A 24,058-nucleotide genomic window follows, 5' to 3' on the forward strand; every position below is an offset into this window, starting at 1 on the left:
GACTAGGATGCTGAACTACTGGCCATTTGAACACTTGCTTTTTAAGTCCATGATTTCCCCCATACATGCCCCTTAAAAGAAAATGTGAAAGGATATATTTGTATGTGTACTCATATTTAATATACACACATATGTATATATAGATATCCATATCTATATATCTGCATCAAAATTTCCTGGAATTGGAGTCCTGGTGACTTCATTTTGTGCTGGACAGAATTCCAGTGGCTGCACTTGTTCGTTGACTGACAGGCTCCTACTCATTCTTGAAAAGTGGGTTTCTCTTTGAGACCTTTCCTAGCTCCCCCATGCAGAGCCAGTGGGACCTCCGTCTATCATCCCACCAGTTGCTGTCTTGGGCCTGGCTCTTAGTTGTCTTCCTTTCTGGGTCCCAACATTTAGCATGGTGCCTGGCATGCAGTGATGTTCAGGAAAAGTTGTGAGGATTAGGGATAAGAATTTTATTCACTGCCAGCCTGAGTTAGATTGTTTCTAAGAGGTTGCCTGAATGTTTCCTCTTCTCAACATTTAGTACTCCACTAAACTTTCCGCTAAATTGTATGCACCTGGGTTATATACCTTTTTCCTTTCTAGAGATCTGCTGCAGCTCTCAACTGTCAGGTTTGGAAGGGACCTTTAAAAGCCCCCATCTGATGAATGAATTCCTTCTGTAAAAATAGTCAACAACATCTCTTAATTACTTCCTGTGATGGGCAGCTTACTATTTTTTCAGGCACTAGTTCCAATGGTGGAGAGTTGGAATCCTTCAAAAGCTTTTGTCCTAGATTCAGGCTGCTATTACAAAATACCAGACTGAGTGGCATATAAACAAAAGACATTGATTTCTTATGATTCTGGAAGCTGGAATTCAAAGATCAAGGTGCTGGCAGATTCTATGTCTCGGAAGGGCCCACTTCCTCATTCATAGACAGCCATCTTTTCACTGTGTCCTTCCATGGTGGAAGGCATGATCAAACTCTCTTGGGCCTGTTTTGTAAGGGAACTAATCCTGTTCAGGAGACCTTTGCCCTCATGACCTAATCATCTCCCAAAGGCTCCATCTCCAAATGCCATTACATTGGGATTAAACCTGAATATGCGAATTTTAGGAGGACGCAGACATTCAGACCATAGCAGCTCTTCTTTTATTAAGTCCTCCCCTTGGTAGTGTCTCTTCCCTGTAAGGCTACAAAGAACAATCCAATCTGGGGACAGTGCAAGCATCAAAATAAATTGAGCACAGCAGTGGATTATAGCCATTAAATAAAATAGGAATCCACAAGTCTATAATAATAGATACATTTAAAAATAGATACATCAATGGAGAAGAGAGGGCTGGACTCTATGAGAGAACGCTAATAAAGGAAGAGGGAGTTGCAACCATCTGGTAAATGTGAGTTAAGGCAAGGATTATCAAGGGATGCTGAAATCTAGAGGAGGAAATTTGACCAGGAACAGGATTTTTGCATCGTGTCAACATCTCTCTCCACTGATTGCTCATTAGCTGCAAGGGGAAACAAAGTCACCACTAAGTGGAGTATCCAGATCACATCATGACCAGGTGATCAAAGTTACATCACAGGTGAGGGACAGATGGACGTCATACGCTTCCTGAGGTGATACCCTAGAAGAACATAACATCACTTATGTTGTATTGCAGTCAGGGATAGAAAACCTGAAACTAATCATGAGGAATCTGAGACAAATTGTGGAACATTCTATCAAAAAAAACCAAACCTGGGTTATATTGTTCAAAAATGTGAATGCTGTGAAAGACAAAGGCTGAGCAACTGTTCCAGGATGAAGGAGACTAAAGATACGTGACAACTAAAAGCACAGCATGATCCTGAACTGCATCCCATGCAGGGCAATACAGTGCTCTAAAGGATATTCTTTAGTCAATTGGCAAAATTGGAATGTTGGAGTTAAATTGTCAGAATTTGTAGTTGTACCATGGAAGACAATATCCTAGTTCTTTGTAAATAAACACTAAGCATAAGAAGCAAAGGGCATGATCTACGTGGCTTACTCTGAAATGGCTCGAAGAAAGATGATATGTGTGCCTTACAGAGAAAGAAGGGGAGGGGAGGAGAGGGAGAAATAAAAGGAGAGTGGATGAGGGATATGGGAATTTTCTACACTATTCCTGTAACTTTTCTGCAAGTTTGAAGTTATTTCAAAATTAAAAATTAAAAAGAAAACATATCTAAATGAAGGTCCATCAAAATTTGCAGGCAGCAAGATTGTGCCTTTTAAGAGACAGCCCCTTTCTAGGACCGGGAGGAGTGTGCTGATGATGGCTGTGGTGCTAAGACCCGACCCAGGATGGAGAGGGGACGGTGGGAGAGTGTCAGTCATGGAAAGATTCCTCAAGGAACTTACCTGTAAGCCGAGACTTCAGACTTTTATTAAGAGTGAGGCAGGCGAAGCAGACAGGGAGGGCATTCCTGGCAGAGAAAATAGTGTCTAGAGAGGAGAGGAGAGCCAGAGGGCCAGCAAGGCAAAGTCGGGCAGAGCCACCAGGTATAAGGCAAAGAATTCTGGGCTTTAGCCTAAGAACAAAGGCCACTGGTTGAAGAGTTGATTTTTCAGGCTGGGAAGTGATATCAGATGTGTAACTTCAAGGAAAATCTTAGAAGTTGTCTTCTTTCTAAGAAGCTTTCTTCTTCCTTTCTAAGAAGAAAACTTCTAAGTAGTCCAAAGAACTAGAATTCTTAGAACAAGAAGACCTGGTTTTTGTTTTGTTTTGTTTTGTTTTATTTTGAGAAAGAGTGTCACTGTGTCACCCAGGCTGGAGTGCAGTGGCACAATCTTGGCTCACTGAGGCCTCCAACTCCCGGGTCCAAGCAATTCTCCCACCTCAGCCTCCGAAGTAGCTGGGATTATAGGCATGCACCACCATGCCCAGCTAATTTTTGTATGTTTAATAGAGACAGGGCTTTGCCATATTGGCTAGGCTGCTCTAGAATTCCTGGCCTCAAGTGATCTGCCCGCCTTGGCCTCCCGAAGTATAGGGATTACAGGTGTGAGCCACATGCCCAGCCTTAAATGCTTTTTACATCTGCTGTTCCTAAGTCTTCGTCTATCCTAAACACCCCTGGAGCTGGGCTTCCTAGATAGTGGGATTGTTTGGGACTTTTCCATCATTATCTTCTATGAGGCAAAAAGTGGGACATTTGCTGCTGCCCTTTAGGAGCCTTCCTTTGGTGGCTAAGGTTGGATCTACATGTTCAGCCTCTTGTTAGTGTGATTATCTTCTTGAGTCATGAGCTTCCCCAAGTCAGCAGTTGCCTTCCAGCCCATCACAGTGCCATCTCTGTGAATTATTAGGAAGGTTTATGAGGCCAGGATAAACAGCATGAATCAGGAGAGAGACAGGCCTCCCTCCTTTGCTTACGTAGCTGTCATGCAGGGTGGATGCCAGAAGAGGTTGGAGCAAGGGGAGCAGGGAGGGAGACAGAAGGGGTAGGAGAAAAGGAGATAAGAGTTGAGAGAGGAAGGAAAAGGTGAACAAAGGAGGACTGGAGAAAAAGGGAGCAAAGGGAGAGATAGAGAATTTTCTCTTAGAAATGGGAAGACCTGATAGCAGCTTATTTTCCACCACCGTTTAGGCTGCCTCTGAACACAACTAGGAAATTCATACAACATGTAGGACTATTCCTTCTTTCTGTTGATGATCTACTACCATTGTGGAACCCTGGGTAAGTCATTTACCTTTCTGGGGAGCCAGTTTTTGCCTCTTCCCATTGGCAGGATTGTTAACTGCCAGGGATGGTAAGTGCATAGATGCACGGGCTATATTGAAATGCTCTGAATCCTTTAATGGAGGTCTTTTGAAAAGTAATAAGCTTGATGCCGCTGTTCTTACTTTGAAAGTGCACCAGTGCTTTCCAGTCACTAACTTGTCACCTTGCATGTAGACAGGTTACTGCATTAGTGGGGCTAAGAAAGTCTTGAGTATGCTGGAATAAATAAATTACCATTGGCACTTAAGGATGCCAGTTTTAATCACAGATGAGGACTCTGGGGATAAGTGTCTTTGTTTCTTTGATTATCTGCTTTTGGGATGCAGCCAAAGACCCCCTGCCCTGAGTTAATAAATTCAGCTTTGAAGACCAAGCTCTTCCTTCGTACCAGCAGAATCAGAGCTGCTATTAGCACTCTAATTATTTATGACAACCATAGGAATTCCTGGGAACTTAAGTAAAGACGTATTTAAAGTATATGAAACTGGAAACTAGGAGGCCCAAAACTCATTTTGTGTTTTTATTATTTTGAGTTTGAATTAGTCATTTGATTCATCTCTTCCCATGTACTCTTTAGAGTGGTTATATTTAGGCTCTACCCCATCAGTTTATTTTGACTGTTGTAAAATGGAAGTATTAGGCTTGTAAGAGCCATGATATTTAAATTCAAAGAGCACCTGACTGGGTTTAGGTGACGGACCATGAAAAGAAAATAGATGAGTAATTAGACCAAGCCCTTTGGTTTCATTATTTAGGTGGCATCTAAAGAATCTTTAAAATGTCCCAAATGACTTCTTGGGATCGCAGTTATCCATCCTTCACTGTAATGAGCACTAATGACCTAATGTTGAACTGGGTATTGATCAGAATCCAATGACTTATGACTTTGGCCATCATGAGTATCCAGTTGGAAGACACCTTGACTGGCCTTGATTCTCAAAAGCCACATATTTATTCTCTCAAATATTGAGTGTCAAAATCCAAGGTCAGAGCTCATGCCTGCCGTAATTTCCCATATATGAAAGAGTGCCATTTGTCAAGTGTTTGTGTTTTTTGGGCTTTAGTTTGTACATCTGTATTACAAGTGGAAGGATAGCTGCTTGAAAAGAGGCTGCTATTCTTGATTCATCTCAGTGTTCAAGAATCAAGATTTCTTGATTCATTGAGATTCAGAAGTGGAATATATTCCATTGAGTGGAATACTTAGTTCCACTCAACAAGTATTTATTGAGTGGCTCCTGTGTACCAGGCACTGTGCTAAGCTTTGGGGTGACGGTAGGAAACAAAGCAGATAAGAATCTCTGTTCTTATGTTTACATGCTAGTAATATATTCTGGCTCATTATATTTTCTGATAAACAGAAGAACAAACATTTATGAGTTATTCCATTCAGTGGGCATCTCGTTTGTGCTTTTCATGGTACCTCTTTTGGGAGCAAGGCTTTCTACAAGGTCTGTCCTCGTGTTCTTACATTAAGAGGAGTTGAGAAAACGCAGTTAGATCTCTGAAGATTGGGATTTTCCCAGGTGGGTTATAAACCTTAACATCTATTACTGCTGGCAAGTTCTAAAAAAAGCAAGGTGTAGATTAGACTGAATGTATACTAACCAGTCTGTCTTTTGGTGATTAGATTTTAAACAATTTTCTGCCACTAGCAAGTTTCTTCTTAATTTTCACTTCTCTCTCAAGATAGAAACACTAGAGAAAAAATAAATTCGATTTGAGATAATGGCTCAGGTTTCTAAAATTTTGGAGGCTTGGGACACTTTGATTCTATTATTTTTTTCAGACAATTTCCAGTGGCTTTTCTCTGCATGGAAGTTTTAGATATTGTATTGATTAAAATATATGATTTTATTTGGGGAATTCAATTTTGCAAGCAGTTATTGAGCTGTAAGGATACAGATGTGAAAGGTAAACTGTGCATGTCTGCCAGGCTCTCACAGCATAGTTGGGGGAAACAAGAAAAGGAGGAAATATGTATTGGATGATTAAGAACAAAACAGAGGCAGGTACAGGGTGCTGTGGGAACAGAGGCCTGAGTGTGTCTATCTTACCCTTCTGTGGGTAAGGACATAGGATTGCAGAGAAAGCTTATAAAGGCTTTGAGAGGGAGCTAACCCTTAATTCTTTACTATGGAGTCATAGCTGAATTTCTAAACTCAGATGGAGATATCAAAAATAAAATTTTTATGTATTTTACATAGATGATAATACATATTACTGGGTTAATGATACTACCATTTCAAAAGCACTTCCTATATTTTGGGCACTGTGCTCAGCATTTTACTCGCATCATCTAATTTTCATTGCTTCTCCTGTGAAGCAGGTAGTATTAACTCTGTTTTATAGATGAGGAAACTGTTACCCAAAGAGGTTAGGTGACATGCCTAAGGTCACATGCTAAGAAGCTCTGCTGCTGGGATTCAAGCTGATGTATCTTTGCCTCCAAAGCCTGTGATCTAACCACCATGTTTACTGCATTTCTTGTGCTGCTGTATTCTCAAACACAACCTCTCCATAGATATCTTGGACTGTGTCATGTCAGGGACCACCCCCCCCACACACACACACACACTTGTGATGAACTACATTCACCTTGGGAAGCTGGGCCAATCCTCCTTTGTATTAGTACTTGATTTCCTGTGAATGCAATGCAACCTCTTTCTATCACTTCCCTAAATAGCTGGGTACTGTTATGACTTCATGCATGTGCATTCCTTGATCTAATTTGGACTTACTATGTGGCATTGGTCAAGCCGCATAGTGAGAAAGTGATAAAGTTTCACTTTCTTACTTTCTCCATTTGCCAGTGCTTTGGGAATAGTTATAAGGACAAACAAAAGCAGTATTAGCCTGGCCAAAGATGGAGTGAGATGCTTTCATTTGTGGCTTTTGTCCCTGGGAGCTGAGTTGTAGCTGGACTGATCCACTCTGAACTATTCCGTCTTTTGTGGCAGTTGTGTTTGCCTTTCCAAGAGCCTAAAGCACAATCACAGCTCACTGTCTTTCCCAGCCTCCAAGCATTTCCACGATGCCCCATCATTCCAAGACTGTCATCAATGCAGTTGTCTCTGTTTTAGATGGTGACCTTGCCCCAGCTGTCCCTGGAGGATGGCAGCTCGATGAGTAAGTCCTGAAGCTTGCTAGATGTGTCTTAGCATTTCACATGCCTGCATTGATTGGACAGTCCCTGCTATGGGCCTTAGGACTTGGTTGGCCTCAAGTGTCCTGAACAACACTACTGAAAGTGTCTCTCTGGTGATTTATTTTTCTGACTTGTGTTTCCTTTTTCAGCAAATGAAAAGATTGAAGACATCAATGGCTGTCCAAAGAACAGATCACAAATGGTAAGTGGTGCATAGGTAGCGAATGTTTGAGTTCTGTCAGCAAGCCCTGCCTCTAAATGATATTGACCATCTTGAAAACGTTCATACCAGATGCTTTACTCCAGGGGATTATATTAGTAAACTCACAGCTATTTCCAAGTAGCTGTGCTCTGCTTTTCTGACATTTGTTGGCATTTATTGAAAAATGTGATTTTTATGTAGATTGAGACAGTGAAAATGAAATATTGTCCTTGCTCCTAGATACAAATTATGCAGAACTGGTGCAAAAATATACATGTTTAAAACTTGAACTGTTATGAGTTGTTCTGCTTCCTCAAAGGCCCACATCAATATGTATTTGTACATGGAGCTGAGGCACGGATGAGGTGATGGTATCTTACTAATCAGAAACTGGAACATGTGATCAGATTATCTTTAAATGTTAGAATGATGTGAAATCAGAACTGTGACAGGAATGTGAAATGTGCAGTCACATTTGAACCTTTTCAACATAACCTTTGCAAGTGATGTTCTCTCCCGCATGATGCATTTAAGCTCTAGTATTATAGCTTTATACATAACCCCCAAAACTAATCTTTTAAAAATCTGTTATTTTTCTTACTGCATCTTCCACACATAATCTTTAAATTAAAATTCATGGTCATTGTTGAGTTCAGAAAACATTGGCTTAGTTTTTCACTTCAAAACACATTTCAAGCCTGAGTATTTATAAAATATATATATGTTTTCAGAGTCTGTTAAGATGACACTAATAACCTATTTAAAACATGAAGGTGGCAACTTAAGGACAGCTATTTTTGTTGGGCATTCATTTGCTTCCAGAAATCTAAAAAAAAAAAAAAATGCATAATTTACTTCTCTAACCCCATTCTACCTCCTGTAAGTAGGCACAGTTTGACAGGTCTCATTTCAGAATAAACCGAAGTGGTTGGTATTCCTTGGGTTTACTGTTTAGTTTGCTGAATGGTTATCCTAGTGACTTGGGCAGATAGGCAGCCTGTTGAGTTGGCTTTTTTCATGCACAAAAACATTTTTATTATAAAGATGTCAGCGTATGTATGGAAGGGGAGCCATTTTCCAGTTTACATTCTGAAGCAAGATTTTGTTGTTATTGTTCCACTGAAGGTTTTGTTTGTTTTTATTTGATCTGAAGACAAACCGCTTCTTACATAGGAAAGTCCCCAGGCTGACATCTCATGGCTGCTTTGACTTTTGGAAAAGCTGGGCTGCTATTTTTGCTACAGCTACTGCAGCTGTCTGGGGTATTAATAATTGAGAAAATTTGGATGATAGAAGACTTAATTTTAGTGCAGGCATGCTACACATGTAGTCATATCTTCATATGAAACAGATGCGTTATTTCCCTCCAGGATAGATGTTGATGCAATTGTCCCAGTCCATTATAATGCATGTGTAGAATTGATATGTGGAGATAGTCAACCTTTTATTCTATTTGGTGCACCTGTATTCTAAGCACCTTCTGTTGGAGGTTTTGCTTGTTGTTACAGTCTACTTTCAAGCTTATACAGATTGAGTAGCCCTAATCTGAAATATTTGGGACCAGACAGGTTTTGGATTTTGGAATCTTTGCATTACACTTACAGCATCCCAAATACAAAAATTCAAAGTGTTCCACTGAGCACTTCCATTGAGGTTCATGTCATGCTCTTCTAGCCTCTTAGATTTTGGAGTATTTTAGATTTTGGATTTTTTGATTTGGGATATCCAACCTGTAATATTGTCACTTCAGATTTTTTGCAAATTTATTTCTATGTGCAAATAAGTTACCTATAAATGCTACCATAGCACCAATGCAGTGTTGCAGATTCTCCATAACTCTTTCAGCCATACTAGTGTTATTTTGTTTTACTTTGTTTTGTTTGTGTGTGTATGTAAACTGTGTTATTTTTAGAACATAAGAATATAAAATCCTATAATTGTCTGTGATAATTAGTACCAGCTTAGGGGTGGGAAGGCAAGGACAGTCTTGTGGTAAGCCTAGCAGAGAATAGTTCAGCAGGCAGGATGTGAGTCCAGGAAAATGTAAGAACCTCTACCGTAGTCATTCCATTTGGTAGGAAATGAGTAGGATGATGATAAGGACAACAGGATCGTTGTTCTTGTCCCTACATCACAAAACAATGACAAGTTCATAAGGCAAAACTCATTAGATCACACAGGAAGTTCTTTCAATAGGCATGGGTGATTTTCTGGCTAATAGGATACCTGTATACACATGAGCATATATAAAGTTAAAGTATTTTTGCTCATGGGAAGTATAATTTGAGAATATGGCATAGGGTGTGTGCCACCAATTCTAGATTCCTAGGTGATTAACCTCACAATTAGACTTTATATGTGTGGCCAATGATAAACATTTGTTGTTTGCTAAATATTGTCTGTTTGGAGGATACCAAAGGAGAAGACATGTAACAAGCATGGCAGAAGGAAGATGACACACAATGAGATGAGAACTTGGGAAGTGTATTCTTTTAGGAGGGTAACGGACTCTGCTAGAAAGAAAATTAGCATAGAGTTAATGCGATCACTCCCTAAGAAAACCGACAGAGGCTGGACGTGGTGGCTTATGCCTGTAATCCCAGCACTTTGGGAGGCTGAGGCAGGCAGATCATGAGGTCAGGAGTTTGAGACAAGCCTGGCCAACATGGTGAAATCCCGCCTCTACTAAAAATACAAAAAAAATAATAGCCAGGTGTGGTGGCACATGCCCGTAGTCCCAGCTACTTGGGAGACTGAGGCGGAAGAATCGCCTGAACCCAGGAGGCAGAGGTTGCAGTGAGCTGAGATCACGCCACTGCACTCCAGCCTGGGTGACAGAGTGAGACTTCATCTCAAAAAAGAAAAAGAAAACAGATAGAGCACTTTTAGGGCCCTTTAATAATGGAGACAAAGGAAAGCAGTTTTATTTAAGAGCAGGAATGAAGTGGGAGCTATTTAAGTTTTCAACGGGTCAGTTTGTATCCTGACCCGCTAAAGGGTGGGTTAGGAGCATGAGCTTTGTAGGAGGAATAAGCCCTGGAAGAGGGTGCCTTTTCCTCCCTCCCTTCACTCCTTCTAACCCGCTAGGCTGCCCAGCTGCTCTGTTCTCTGGTCTAACTCATGCTGTCTTCCCAGAGATGGGGAAGTGAAAGCAGACATTTGTGGAATATGGCCTAGAGGATTCCAGGGGCAGCAGGGCATAATCATAATGCGCTCGGCCTTGTGTACTTTTAGAATGTCAATCAGCAAGCAGTCACAGAGTGCCTGCTAATGCCAGGTGCCGGGCTAGGCCAGCTGAATACACAGGTGAACAAGGTATGATCCCTGCCCTCAAAAAACTCAGACGAATGGGCAAGAGACCAGAGAACAATTAGAACAATAGATTATTGCAGCTGCTCCCACAGACATCTGTGCATGGCACAGTGGGATCCATTCTACCCCTAGGGCAAGGAAGGCTTCGAAATAACTTCTAAAGGGTGAATTTTGAAAGATCAGGGAGTTCACCACAAGCGATGATGTGTGGAAGAGGATTCCAAGTGGAGACAGCCAGGCACGGAACCCATTTCTGGAGGATGGGTTTACCTGAGGATATCATGGATCCCACAGAGGAAGGTTTTACATACAATCATTCATTGATTATACCAAATTGCCATGAACTGTGTGTGATGAGGCTCTTCTAGCCTCTTGGCAGCATCAATTCCTTGTCCTGCTGTGCCTGTGATGAAAGGAGGGACACGGAAGAGTGCAGTGTACAGCAGACTTATAGGCACAGAAGTCTTTTCAGACCTGGGACAAGCCCTCTGCATGCTCTATCATACAGATTCCTTTCTGCATCTGGGGGAGAAACCTCAGAACAAAGATTTCTAAAGGAAAAAATCCAGGGTCATCAATTCCTGTGAACAGAAGTTCAGCTATAAAATTTGGGAAATGGAAACACTACCCGGTTGGAAATGACTGTTAATATTTTTATATCAGCACTAATGTGCATCTACACAGTGCTTTAAGGTTTATAAGCTCATGACACATTCAGTCCACCTGACTGCTGTGGGCTAGAATAACACTCATACCTTTTGGGTAAGAGACTGAGATGCTGTCCCCAGGACTCAAGCCTGATGCATTTCTATCAGCATTTGTAACCCTCCGTGCCCTCCTCTTGGCCCTCATAAAATATGGCACCAGGAAAGGCAGAGAGGCACAGCAGTGGCTTCCCTTTCCTGGAGCAAGCCCAGCCCTGGCTTGTTTTTAAGGAGCCCTTTGCCCTATTTCAGTCTGACCCAGATGCTTTTGGGGCCAAATCCTTGGAGATAGAGCTTTAGAAACAACACTCCCAACCCCATTCCCTCTCCCCCACCAAATTCATCCCTTTGGTCCTTAAATAAGTTTGTGTGTGTGCGTCAGAGCTGGTTAAAATGTTTTGTCTATTTAACATTGCCATGGCAACCAAGGGCATCTCTTTGGCTTTCAAGTGGTGTGTTGAGCAGAGTTACGTGTTAGTGTAGAAGGAAAAGCGTTGCTTGGAGGTTAGCCAGCGGGTGCTGGGGCGGCCCTGCTTCCCTACTTGAATTCACTGTACTCAAGACACTGGGGGCATTGGCTCACTTTGGAGCCTGGGAATAGCCAGCGGCAGGGGGTGGTTTTCTTTTTAAATCATTATTATTTTAAGCAGCTTGGCTCTCTGTTGTTGATCAGGAGAAGCACAAAGTTCGGGAGGCTTGCTTGCCTTTTCAGCAAGAAAGCCCCAGGGCTGCTTTCTCCTTTAGCTGACCTTGGGCCTGGGGTCAGCTGAGCCTCCCAGCGCTGACCCCCTGCTTCCTCCTGGTCTCCTCAAGGAGTCCGCCTGCCTTCCTACCTCAGTGCATCTAGACTGAGGGCCAGCCTGAGCTTGGGGACCAGCCTGGCCAGGTTTCCATTCCTTTTCTGCTATGCTGCAGCCTTGAGCTAATTACTCTTCGAAGCCTCATATTTCCTGTTCTATGAAGTGGGTTGATAATAATACACACCTCATAAAGTTTTCATGAAGACTAATGAGGCAATGAAAATGATAATAATGGATAATAATAATTAAAGTGATAAAATATATCCAAAGCTTACGGACTGTTTGCCTTGTGCCAAGCACCGTCCTAAGGGCTTTACAAATACAGCATATCCCCTTACTTCATTCTCCCAACAGCCCTTTGATACAGGTGATCTTATTATCCCTATTCTCCTGACATATAATCAGCACTCAGTATATGGCGGTTGTTATGATAATGGTTTCTTTCAGTTGTCATTCATGTTTTGGGGGACATGGAGCCCTTTGGAAATCTGAGAACCCTTCAGAAATCTTCTAGCTGTCTCCTCCCCAAATTGCATATACCCCAGAATTTTGCATACAACCTGAGCAGATCATGAACCCCACAAGCCAGCTCATGCACGCCCTGGGGCTCTATAGATCCCAGGTTTGGTGCTCCTGCTGCGTAGGGCACAGCTCTCCTTCTTCCCCTATCCTTTCAGGGAGCTCTGTGGAAAATGCCCACACCAGATTTCCTAAGACAGTAGGAATCTGTACTTAGGCACAGAGAAGGGCCAGGCAGTGATTTTCTAACTTCTGTTCCATAAACAGAACCCCTTATTTTTCCCAAATAGAAGCTTCCATGGAGCCCCGCATATGAGTGATAAAAGCTGCTATAAATAGGGTTAGGTAGCCCAGGATAGGGCCACCATAGTCACCCCTTGCAGAAGGCCAGCACCTGAGGAGACAGTGGGATGGAGCCTCGGAAGGAACACAGCAGTGTCAGGTTCCAGCTCTGCTCCTGGCTCCAATCCTCCTTTCCCTGGAACTCCTCAGTCTTTTCTTCTCTGGGAAAAGACAGTCGGATTAGGTCTTACTTGCCTCTGAGCTCTACAAAGCATCACAGATGAAAGCATCGGCTGGGAAGGCCAGTGGCTTGAAACACAGGCGTGTCCCTCAAGCTCTGAGGGAACCAGTTTAGAGCAGAGGTAGTAATAGTACCTGCTTCTGTTTTAAGGCTTCAATGAGACAATCAACATGAAGTGCCGGCATGTTGCTGGCCACAAAGTGACCCTCAGTAGTTGTTAGTTCTTGTGATGATTTTTCAAGGGACTTAAGTATTGTTTTAAAAACTGACATTCCTCAGGAATGGCCAGCCCTGCTTTTGGGTGGGGGCTTGTTTATGGAGTTTGAATTCATTTGTATACCTCTATCTCTCTGAATGATAGTGCTGGACTCAAAGGAAATCCCTGAGAGATCTCATGTCACAGAGCAGCATGGTCAGTCAGTCTCGCTCAGTCCCATCATAAGTATGGCCCTGGATAATCCACTTGGCCTTAGTGCTTCACGTCCTTCTATGACAAATGTGGAAGAGAACAACACCTCACAGGGTTATGAGATTTAAATGAGATAATATTTACTGAGCACTCACTATGCATCAGACTGTGTGCTGAGAGCCTACTTAATTACTGAAGCTGCCCTGTGATACAGGTGCAGTTATTGTCTATATTTTGCACATGGGAACTGAGGATTTAAAAGGTTGCTCTTGGTCCCAGATTATCTACCTAGGCAGAGGCAGGTTGGAGCTTGAACCCAAGTCTATTTTCAGAGATGTGGTGTTTACCTCTGTGACAGAGAAGGGGTGATATAAAAATAGTCTCCATCTCACCAAGCCTTGTTCTCCTTAGTTTTCATCTGCAGATACAGCAGAACCAGTTAGGCTTAGCTGAGAGCTAGCAAAAATGGAGGAGACAGAATATTTCTGGAAAGGGCCTGAATTGACCTACTGATGGGAACACACAAGCTAAAACAGGGGTAGGTGTCTCCTTGTGAAAGACAGCTCCTTGAAGGCCTGGAAGAGCCTTGGCGCCAAGTACCTCTGGCTGCATTCTCTCCAGAGCCTCCTGGGCCAGGGGAAGGCCATCTGCAGCAGGATCAGGTTTCCAGGCCCAGTGACTTTGAGCCCTCCCAACAGCTGCCAGAAAGCCAGCCACATGCCTGGGGAGTGTCTTAGATCCTTGGGCAGCTGAGTTGCCTCTTCCCTGGGCTCCGGGCCTATTTTTACACAGCCCTAAGGGCACACACATGCTGCAGAACCAGGAAGGAATGAAGAACAGTCCATAGGCCACTTAGAATTTAAAGCAAAGTAGAAAGAGCTCAGGGCCAAGATCAGCAGGAAGCATCCACTGCTTCCCGCCCAGGGCGGCACATACACTGTCACTCTTATGTGTTGGCCATCATTCATGGTCTTTCGAAGATGACAAGAACCTCCACATCTGTCTCTCTCTTCAGTCATGCCTGTTTAAAACTGCCACTGCCTCCCCATTTCCCTCTCCATACTCTTGAGCACAGAATAGAAGATCCTTCAAGATCTGATTGCTGTCCTTTCCTGCCACTTGGCCACTCAAACTCCGTGCCCCAGTGAGAACAGATACTTTGTGGTATGCCAAAGAGGCCAAGTATTCTCATGCCTCTGTACTTTGATAATGTACAAGGTATTTATTTACAGATAAAGTACTATCCAGCCTGCCAGGAGTGACCTCCTGCTTATCCCTTCCTGGGCAGTGTGACCTTTAATATTCAGGTCACTTGTTTCCTCAAGGAGTTGACATAATGAGGTGCCTGTCATCTTTTGTGCCCCCAAGTGTCCTGTGCCTGCTTTTAGCCTAACACACGCTCTTGTGGTTGTCTGTTTACTCATCTTCTTGAAGGAGATACCATGTCTTTCACTTGAGTATCCTAAGCATCTGTCATTTCGGTGACTGGCACATAGTCAGCATTTAGTAAACATGGGATGGATAGATGGACAGATGAAAAGACCAAGGAGGGAGCTGGCCTGAATGTGTGCATGTGGCTGGAGGACTGTAATATACGATTACTCTGATCTCATTATCTGCTGCTCAGCAGTGCTCTGAGCACTCAGTATTAATTTGGGAGTTCTTTATAGGATTTAAGGAATAGATATGTAGTGCTGTTCTAGAAGTGTCTTTCCTTAATTCTTTTCTTCCTTGGTTTATCCAAAGGACCCAAATAGAACATTTTAATTACTCTCAGGAATTGTGGTTAATTTTTAATTTGTTGAGTTTTTTGTGTTGCTTAAGTGAAGCACCCTCACAACCACCAGTTTATTAATGTTGACAGGAAAAATGATAATAAGATACTGTTCTAAGTGCCTTACATGTTTTAACTCATTTTGTTCTCATAACAGTCCATTAAAAAGAATGGAGAACATAGACCTTGATGTCATTTGATGTGCTCTGACAGGGACCAGCTGTGGGTTGTGGTAAAGAACCTCTCATTCTTTCCCCTCACACTGTTGCACATTTGTCCCTGACTTTCTGCCATGCTTTCATTTAATAATGTATAGCAAACACTTAGAGCAGGTACTGTTTTCGATATTTTATCTGTAGTAACTGATTTTACCTTCCTAAAACTCTGAGAGCATATACAATTATTATTTTATAGGTGAGGAAACAGAGACAGAGAGTAGTTGAGCAACTTGCCTGAGGTCACACAGCTAATAAGTGACAAGCTGGGGTTTGTTTGCTGGAAGTCTGGCTCAAGAGTCTACTCCCTTTACTTATGCTATTCCACATGTAAAGAAATTGATTAAAGAAGAAAAAAAGACTCACTATGGCATGGAAAGACAAACATTCCATTTGTAACCCTAGCCCCTCATCTAGGCATAGGCAGAGGCTCAGGATGAGACATTCTGTTGTAGGAAGGAGATTAGGGCAAGAAGAATAAGCATGGGCTCTGGGGTCAGGCAGACCTGGGTCCCACACACGGGGTATGTGTTCTGGACAAGTTAATTGAATCTCTCTCAGTCTGTCTTCTCCTCTGGAAAAGGATAATGATGGAAGCTACCTTCTAGGGTTGTTGCGGGGGCGGGTGGTGGGGCGGTATAAAAGGCACCTGGTCTCATCTTGGCTCACAGTGAATGCACATGAGATGGTCATTCCCTGCCCTGTTTATAAGTCACATATTTTCTAACTATGGTACAGCAAAATATTTCTTCATATTCAAAAAGTATGCTGTCAGTGGGGTAGCTGAACAGAGTCAACCCATCCTCAACAGTGTTCACATCCTAATACCCAGAACCTGTGAATATGTTATCTTACATGATGAGAGGCTTTACAAATGTGATTAAGGATTTTGAGATGGGACTACTATCCTAGGTTATCTGGGCAGACCCAATGTGATTACAAGGATTTTTGGAGAGGCAGGAAGGTGAGAGAGATGTGACCACAGAAGCAAAGCTGGAGAGAGAGATTGGAGGATGCTAAGTTGCAAACTTTGAAGGTGGAAGAAGGGACCATGAGCCAAGGAATGCAGGTGGCCTCTACAAGCTGGAAAAGGTAAAGGAAACACATTCTCCTCTAGAGCTTTCAGGATGGATACAGCCCTGCCAACTCCTAGGTTTTAGCCCACTGAGACTGATTTTGGACTTCTGACCTCCAGAACTATAAGATAATACATTTGTAATGTTTTAAGCAACAAGTTTGTGGTTAATTTGTTATAGCAGCAATAAGCAACTAATACACGCTGGGATTCATGCAAAATACTTTGCTGCATCAGAGAGTAAACTATTTGAATTTTACAGCAGAGGCTCATTTTGATGTAAATGTTGGTTCCTTGGAGTTCTGAGTTTCCTGAAAGGTGCGTCCAATGTTAGAACACTTCAAAATGGAGCTTGCTGTATGGTACATTCAAAGCACATCACTGTAGAGAAGCATGTGGAGGACAGAGACCCACAGTTTTTATTTCCAGCATTGTGTCCACATTGTGGGCCAACACATATACTGAGCTGTCATAAGAGAGGAAAGCACATTTTATCTCAGTAATTAGAAGTGAATATTACATCTTCTGGACCTCTTTGCCAATGTAAACTCACAAGTAGGTACTTTGTTCCCCCCAACAAATGTATGTTTGTCTTGTAATTAACATAACATTTAAGCAAATGTTATGAGGGATTTACCATATTTTATATGCTATTTAATAACATCAAAGCTTTGTAATGGGAATAGTTTTTTTAAAAAATCTTTCAGTTCAATAAAAATGTTTATATTTGCAGTACCTGGCATAGGCCTAGGTATGTTAGAAGTGCTCAGCTAATTTTTTGCAGATGAGAAAGCTCAACAAGAAGCGGTCCAACAATCCAGGAGTTTCCCAGAGAATGGAGTGATGTGACACAGCAAATTCTAATATTTTGAATGCACTGTGTAAGTTTAACTACTCTCAAGAAATGGGAGATTCAGCCTCTTCTCTCATAATTCTATGTTTTAACTCAGTGATAAAGGTATATGAAGAGACACCAAAATAACGGGTTATTTTCATTAACAAGGGAAATGGTGTTTGGGTTGGTAAAGTCTCTGATAGCAGTGCTCAAACTTTCTATGTGAGAAGCACCTGGAGAGATTATTAAAATAGATTGCTCGACGCTAAACCCAGAGTTTCTAATTCAATAGGCCTAGGGAGGAGCTGGGGACTTTTCTTTTCTTTTCTTTTCTTTTTTTTGAGACGGAGTTTCGCTCTTGTTACCCAGGCTGGAGTGCAATGGCGCGATCTTGGCTCACCGCAACCTACGCCTCCTGGGTTCGGGCAATTCTCCTGCCTCAACCTCCTGAGTAGCTGGGATTACAGGCACGCGCCACCATGCCTAGCTAATGTTTTTTTGTATTTTTAGTAGAGATGGGGTTTCACCATGTTGACCAGGATGGTCTCGATCTCTTGATCTTGTGATCCACCCGCCTCGGCCTCCCAAAGTGCTGGGATTACAGGCTTGAGCTACCGTGCCCAGCGACTTTTCGTTTTTTGACAATTTCCCAAGTGCTGATGATGTTGCTGCTCTGGTGACCACACTTTGACACATTGTCTCTGAGTTAAGTAACAAAGCCTCTTTGCCGGGATATGACTGAGTAAAGTTGTATGCAATTTTAAAAGTTAATATGAGGGAATCCTTTTGCTTTTTTGGAAAGGATAGGATGCCTTCAAGCTTGTCCAACCCATGGCCCAGGCCACCTGCGGCCCAGGGTGGCTTTTAATGCACTTCAACACTAAATTGTAAACTTTCTTAAAATGTCATGAGATTTTTCTTTTTTGCGATTTTATTTTTAAGTTCATCAGCTATTGTTAGTGTATTTTATGTGTGGCCCAGGGAAGTCAAAAGTTTGGACACTCCTGCTTTAGACATTATTTTGTCTTAGAACTGTTGTATGTTCCAAGTTGATATGATCTGAACTGTGCATGTGGTCATGGTCTGGTTGGAGTTTGAGGTATCTTCTCTACCCCTTCCAGCTCACTTAACCTCTGTGACTTTGTTTCTTTTTCCACGGAACATTTGGGGTGATAATTCTTTAGCACATTGGGCTTAAATGCCTGTATCCCCATTAGACATTAACTTCTTTGAGGACAGGAGTCCCATCTGTCCATTTGCTTATACTGCCTAGCACCCTGATAGATGCTCACTAAGTGATGTTTAATGAAGAAATTCCCAACACACTTGCATTGGGACTGGGATGTTGTGAGTGGCAACATGGTATGCTCAGGAAGGTTAAAGAATGTAGCAAATGTGAGGCTGACCGAGGTTAGGGCTGGGGGAAGGGAAACGTAGCTACAGATCTGAGCTGAAAGAGGAATTGGATGGTGATTTATAACCATGTGGATTGTGGTTTATATAAAAGCCATCTGGGCCTCATGCTTGGATCCACCTCCCTGCATATGTCTTCATGGAGTTCTTATGTTTCAGCCTAGCATCAAAAGGTGGGTTTTTTTGTTTTGTTTTGTTTTGTTGGGGGGGTATATGTGTTGTTTTTTAAAAGTTTTTGCCATGAAGTAGAACTTAGCAAGGAATTCCAGTTTGCACTTTGTAAGGCATGGTTAGCCTATGGCATCTGCATGTTGGGAACTGAGGTCAGTGGACAAATGCCAGTGTGCTCACTTAAGCAGAGATTAGAGAATGGTGGCCAAAAAGCTAAGTTGAGGCGCTTTTAAAACAAAAACTGTATAGATGCCAACAGTTAGATAAAAATCAATGTATTTCACTAAAATTGATCTGTGGGTTGACATGCAACAGGCAAAAACTTGGCTAAAGCTGGTTAGCAACAGCCCCCTTTTGGGAGGTATGGGCTGTTTGTCACAATCTCCACCATTCCCTATTGTCTTATACCCAGCCCCCTTTACTCATTTGTTACCTGCCCACCCCGCTGCATACATTTGAGGTTTTTGATCCCTAAATGATTGTATTCTCATAAGTATCCTGAGCTTCCTCAGCAATCCTAAGCACTGGCATATGGTAGCTTGAGAGATCACTGTTTTGGGAGCATTTTGATCTGGAAATAGGGCCTATAAATGTTTATATTGATTTAAATTATTCTTGCTCCTGAAGCTTTAAAATACTACAGAAGAACTTAAATATCTTCCCTAAGAAAATAACTTCTTCCTCTGTGAAGTGTCCTTTTTAAAATGTAAAGGTTGGATTTGGTTTGGATGGACTGATTACTGATTGCCTTGCTGTACTGTTGAAGTCAGAGGGCAGGAAAAATGACCAACCAAGGTGGTCATGTTTCTCCTCAGCTCTGGCAAAGCACTTGCTGTTTGGTTGTTCATGCCCTGTGTTTGCACAGGGACTCATAGCTTACAAAACACTTCGCATTGTGTTCAAATTCTAACTCTGCTGTTTAATAGTTGTGACTTAAGAAGGCTCTTAAATGCTCTGTGCCTCCATTTCCCCATCTGAGAAATGATAATAATATCTACCTTATCTAATGGTGGATTTAAAGAATCAAAATTAACTGATATAATAATGTATGGACAGAATGTAGCTCAGTGCTTCATGTTTCATAAGGATGCAAATACTGCCAGGAGTAACTGTCTTGCCTGGAGTAACTACTGGCAGGGTCTCTGTATGGCTTTCAAAAACGGAGTAATTATCCCTATTTTTTGAAGGAAAACTGAAGCTCAGGGAAATTAAATACCTTGCCCAAAGGTGGCCAGAGAGCCCTGAAAAATCTACAATTCCCTAGACTTTCCGTATGGTCATTTGAAATCCTTAATTCTCCTGTCTACCCTTGAAATCTTCTCTTAGTAATAGCTCCAGTAGTGATGAAACTTTGAGATAAGTTGACTTTTCCTATTTCAGTAGCTTTCATGGGTGAGAGGGCTCCCGCATTGATGGAAACATGGTGTCACTTACACAGAGTTAGGTGTCCAAAATTTCATCTCATATACTTTATGCTGAAGGAATATGAAGGCAAGAAGAAAGGGGCATGCATTCCGGGTTTCCACAAAGGGACTACTCCTATATACCTTTAGTGGGAGGTTTTCTGAAATGAGTCAACTTGGAATTAAAGTATTCCTCAGGCCTTCTGTTTCTACAAGGAGATTGTACAGAAGAAACCCTCACTAGAGCAAAGAGCCTTTCACGGTTAGCCTGTGGATACGGTGTATCTTCCAATTTGGTCTTTTCCTCTTCATACATTGCATAACCAGTCTTGTGAAACTCCCTTGAGAGGGATTTGCTGGGATTTGATTTAAGAATTTACTGGTTGCCTCCTTTTATGAATGATTGTCAAGTACTCTCTCTTTATGATACTCAGCAGTTTAATTTTAGCCGTTGGGGTGGGTGGAGGGAGCCTTCCTGATATGTGGATATATCAATAGAACCATATGAAATGACCAATATTTCACCATTTTTTACCTACAAAAATGGCAGTTTTATCTAGTTCAACCAAAGACTTAGCAAGGATGTAAATAGTAACAGAGATTAGCCTTCTATGACAACTTAAAAATTATCACTGTTTCTTCACAGGTGCATTAGGTATCTTATAGCCTTGGAAAGCTCAGGGATATCCTGTAATGGAATCCTTCCTTGTCTAGTTTGTTCTCCTCTTTCAGTGGATTTTGGCCATGCCTCTGATGTTCTGGCTGTTGCAATAAGCAAAATGGAGAAATAGTTATTATATGGTTAATTATTTTTAATCTCATAATTCCTAATTGGTTGGCATGTAGCTCTTGGTCTTTATTGCAATTTTAGAATTTGAAACTATTGGCCAATTCGTTTCTTAGTATAAAATGTTTTGTGTATTCCTTGCAAAGTCCCCCAGTGATCTAGGATTCAGTTGCAACTCCTTAGCCATGCCTACAACTAGCTTTTGAAATAAAAAATAGATTGAGGTAATGTATGTGGAAGTTTCCGGTATTATGCCTGGCATATAATAATCACCCACTGATTGGTTGCAGAATTTGAAATTAGAGTAGAAACAATGGTGATTTGGGGTTACATTTCTCATAGACATTAACATGATATGGTGTTCTATAAAGGCAGAGAATAACAGACCCAGGATCTCCATTCCAGCCATCCTCAGAGTAGGTGAGCAAAGTCCTACAGGATTCTGAATTGAGTATTAAAGTATTCAAAGGTATTTGCTTGGCTTTGTTTCCTGCTTATGGATGCCACCAGGACAGGTCTTACATTTAAGTATGCACTATCGATAGAATTTCAGGAAATCCATGGATTGACTGTTCGTGAACAACCAGAAGAACCATAAGCTGCAGATAGTGGCAAACTGGCTGAGCCACAAAGCACAAAGCTGACTTACACAGGCTGGTGTGAAGGAACTGGTACCAAACTGAGGAGTGAGTTTCACTCTTGGCCTTCCTCTACAGATTATTCCATTACCATATTTCTTTATATCTACTTGTTTTTTGGGCATAACAATGTAGTCTAGTGATTCTTTCAAAACTGAAGATTCACTCTACTCTAGAGATTTATCTACTCCTGAATTTCAAGGATCTGCTGTTGTATTTAATTTTGCATTTATATTCTGCTACCTCTTGAAGATTCTACGGTAGCTTATGGATTTAATCATCTAACATGGCAAAGATACCAAAAAAACAATCCAGACCTTTTAAAAAGCATAGTGAATTAGTGTCAGCATTTGAGTAGATGCCTTGTTAAGTAAAGTTGTCCCTTAACATGTTTGTGACTATATGTTTAGTAGAGTGATTGTTTACTTAAACTTACCTCTTGCCCAGGAGACTAGCTGCTCCTTGAGGGAAGGACCACACTGTCTTGTCTGCCTGCATTTGCTACCCATTGAATAGGACTGAGAAGTGAGTAGATGCTCAATCTGTATTTTCAAGGAAAGAATGAGATTGTCAGGTCCCAGGTAATTGTACTGAGCGAGCTCTCCAACAAGTGTTTGTAGTCCCACTCTGTCTACCTCTGTAGTCTGTCTTGCGGGACTGGAGTCAGATTTTCTTCTTAAAGTTTGAGTCCAAGTTTATTTCTTCCTCTGTGGGTAAAATCCATGTTTTCTGCAAAAACTATTTGATTTTTAAAAAGTAGAATTGATATATGTATACATTGTATAATGATCTCCACAAAGTAATTAATACTTCCATTACCACACATGCTGTACCTTAGATCTCTAGAACTTGTTCATCTTATAACTGTAAGTTGATGCCCTTTGACTACCAACTCTCCATTTCCCCATCCACTAGCCCCTGGTCACCACTGTTCTGTTCTACGAATCTATGGATTCAACTTTTTATAATCTCACATATAAATAAGATCATGCAGGATTTGTCTTTCTGTATGTAGATTATTTTACCTAGCATAATGTCCTTCAGGCCCATCCATGTTGTTACAAATGGCAGGATTTCCCTCCTTTATTTTGGCTGAATAATATTTTATTGTGTACATGTATCACATTTTCTGTATCCATTTATCCTTTGATGCATTGGACACTTAGGTTATTTTCATATCCTGGTCATTATGAATAGTGCTGCAGTGAACATGACGGTGCAGATATCTCTTTGAAATACTGATTTTATTTCCTTTAGACAAATACCCAGAAGTGGGATGGCTGGATCTTATGGTAGTTCTATTTTTAACTTTTTGAGGAAACTCCATACTGTTTTCCATAATGGACTGTTGACTCTCCTTAACCAAAACTATTTGCCTAAAAGGCCTTAGGGTTTCTCATGTAACTCAATAGAAGAGACTCTGACTACAAAGCTTTTTGGATAGATAGTACTGGTTCTGACAGGGTCAAAATGAATGCTAGTGACAAATTACGTATTTGTAGAAAGGCTGTACTAGTGTTGTATAATTTATCAAGTCTCAGAGTGTCTCACACTTCAAAATGATCTTTCACTTTCAGGAAATGCCACTGGTATGTAAAATTCTGCCATTATGAAACTACATGAAGAATGAGCCTTTTTAGGACTCTGAGTATGTGAAGTTCCAGACCATTGACATATATCCACCCACCCAATCCTCTCAGTAATGCTGGGAGATAGATATCAGCATTTCTGTGTTACAGATGATAAATCTGAGGATTGAAGCAGTTAATGATTTTCTCGGGGTCTTGTGGGCAGTCTGTCAGAGAGCCAGAAGCAGGTGTGGTGGAGTCCAAATCACATTCTTTTACACAGACATTGTCGCCTAATAATTGCGGACGGCAGGTAATGTGGGAAGCCAATGGCAGTCCCTTCTGTCTTGGTGTGAATTTGTTTATCAGCATCTTTTCAAGAAAAGAGTAGTGGAGAAGTAAGCATGACGTCAGGTGATAGAGAGTGCCCAGATTCCTGGAGAGCTGTGCTTGAGAGGAAAACCTAGGGGAGGAAACAGAAAGCAGATAAGCCTGTTTGATTCTCTGTTTCACCAAGGGCCAACCCAAGACACAGTTTTGGAATGTCCTGTCCTTAGAACTATTGCCTAGGGTCACTCATGCCTAAAATTACAATGCAGTAACAAAAACTACCAGTTGTTGGGCACATAGTCAACATCACAAATATATCATCTTGTCTAATGACAAACACCACCCTGGAGGGTAGGTGTTATTATGCCCATTTTATAGATCAGGCCACTGGGTAACTTGCTGAACATCGTAATTTAGTAAATGCCAGAAACAAGATTTGAATCCAGACTTGTCTAAAACTAAAGTCTGTGTTACATCCTCTAATAT

General features: G+C 41.6%; 1 protein-coding gene across 3 annotated transcripts in view; it reads left to right on the forward strand.

Annotated features, from left to right (window-relative positions):
* NAV2 (neuron navigator 2) overlaps positions 1 to 24,058 on the forward strand; it is a 411,110-nt gene that overhangs the window by 123,226 nt on the left and 263,826 nt on the right. For all 3 annotated transcript variants that reach the window (XM_017525903.2, XM_017525904.2, XM_017525905.2), the window contains exon 3: positions 7,044 to 7,096. In XM_017525903.2, the coding sequence (XP_017381392.1) occupies positions 7,044 to 7,096 (53 nt within the window). The remainder of the gene's footprint in view (positions 1 to 7,043; positions 7,097 to 24,058) is intronic.

Source organism: Cebus imitator, unplaced genomic scaffold (genome assembly GCF_001604975.1).
Source record: "Cebus imitator isolate Cc_AM_T3 unplaced genomic scaffold, Cebus_imitator-1.0 Scaffold39, whole genome shotgun sequence".
NCBI lineage: Eukaryota > Metazoa > Chordata > Mammalia > Primates > Cebidae > Cebus > Cebus imitator.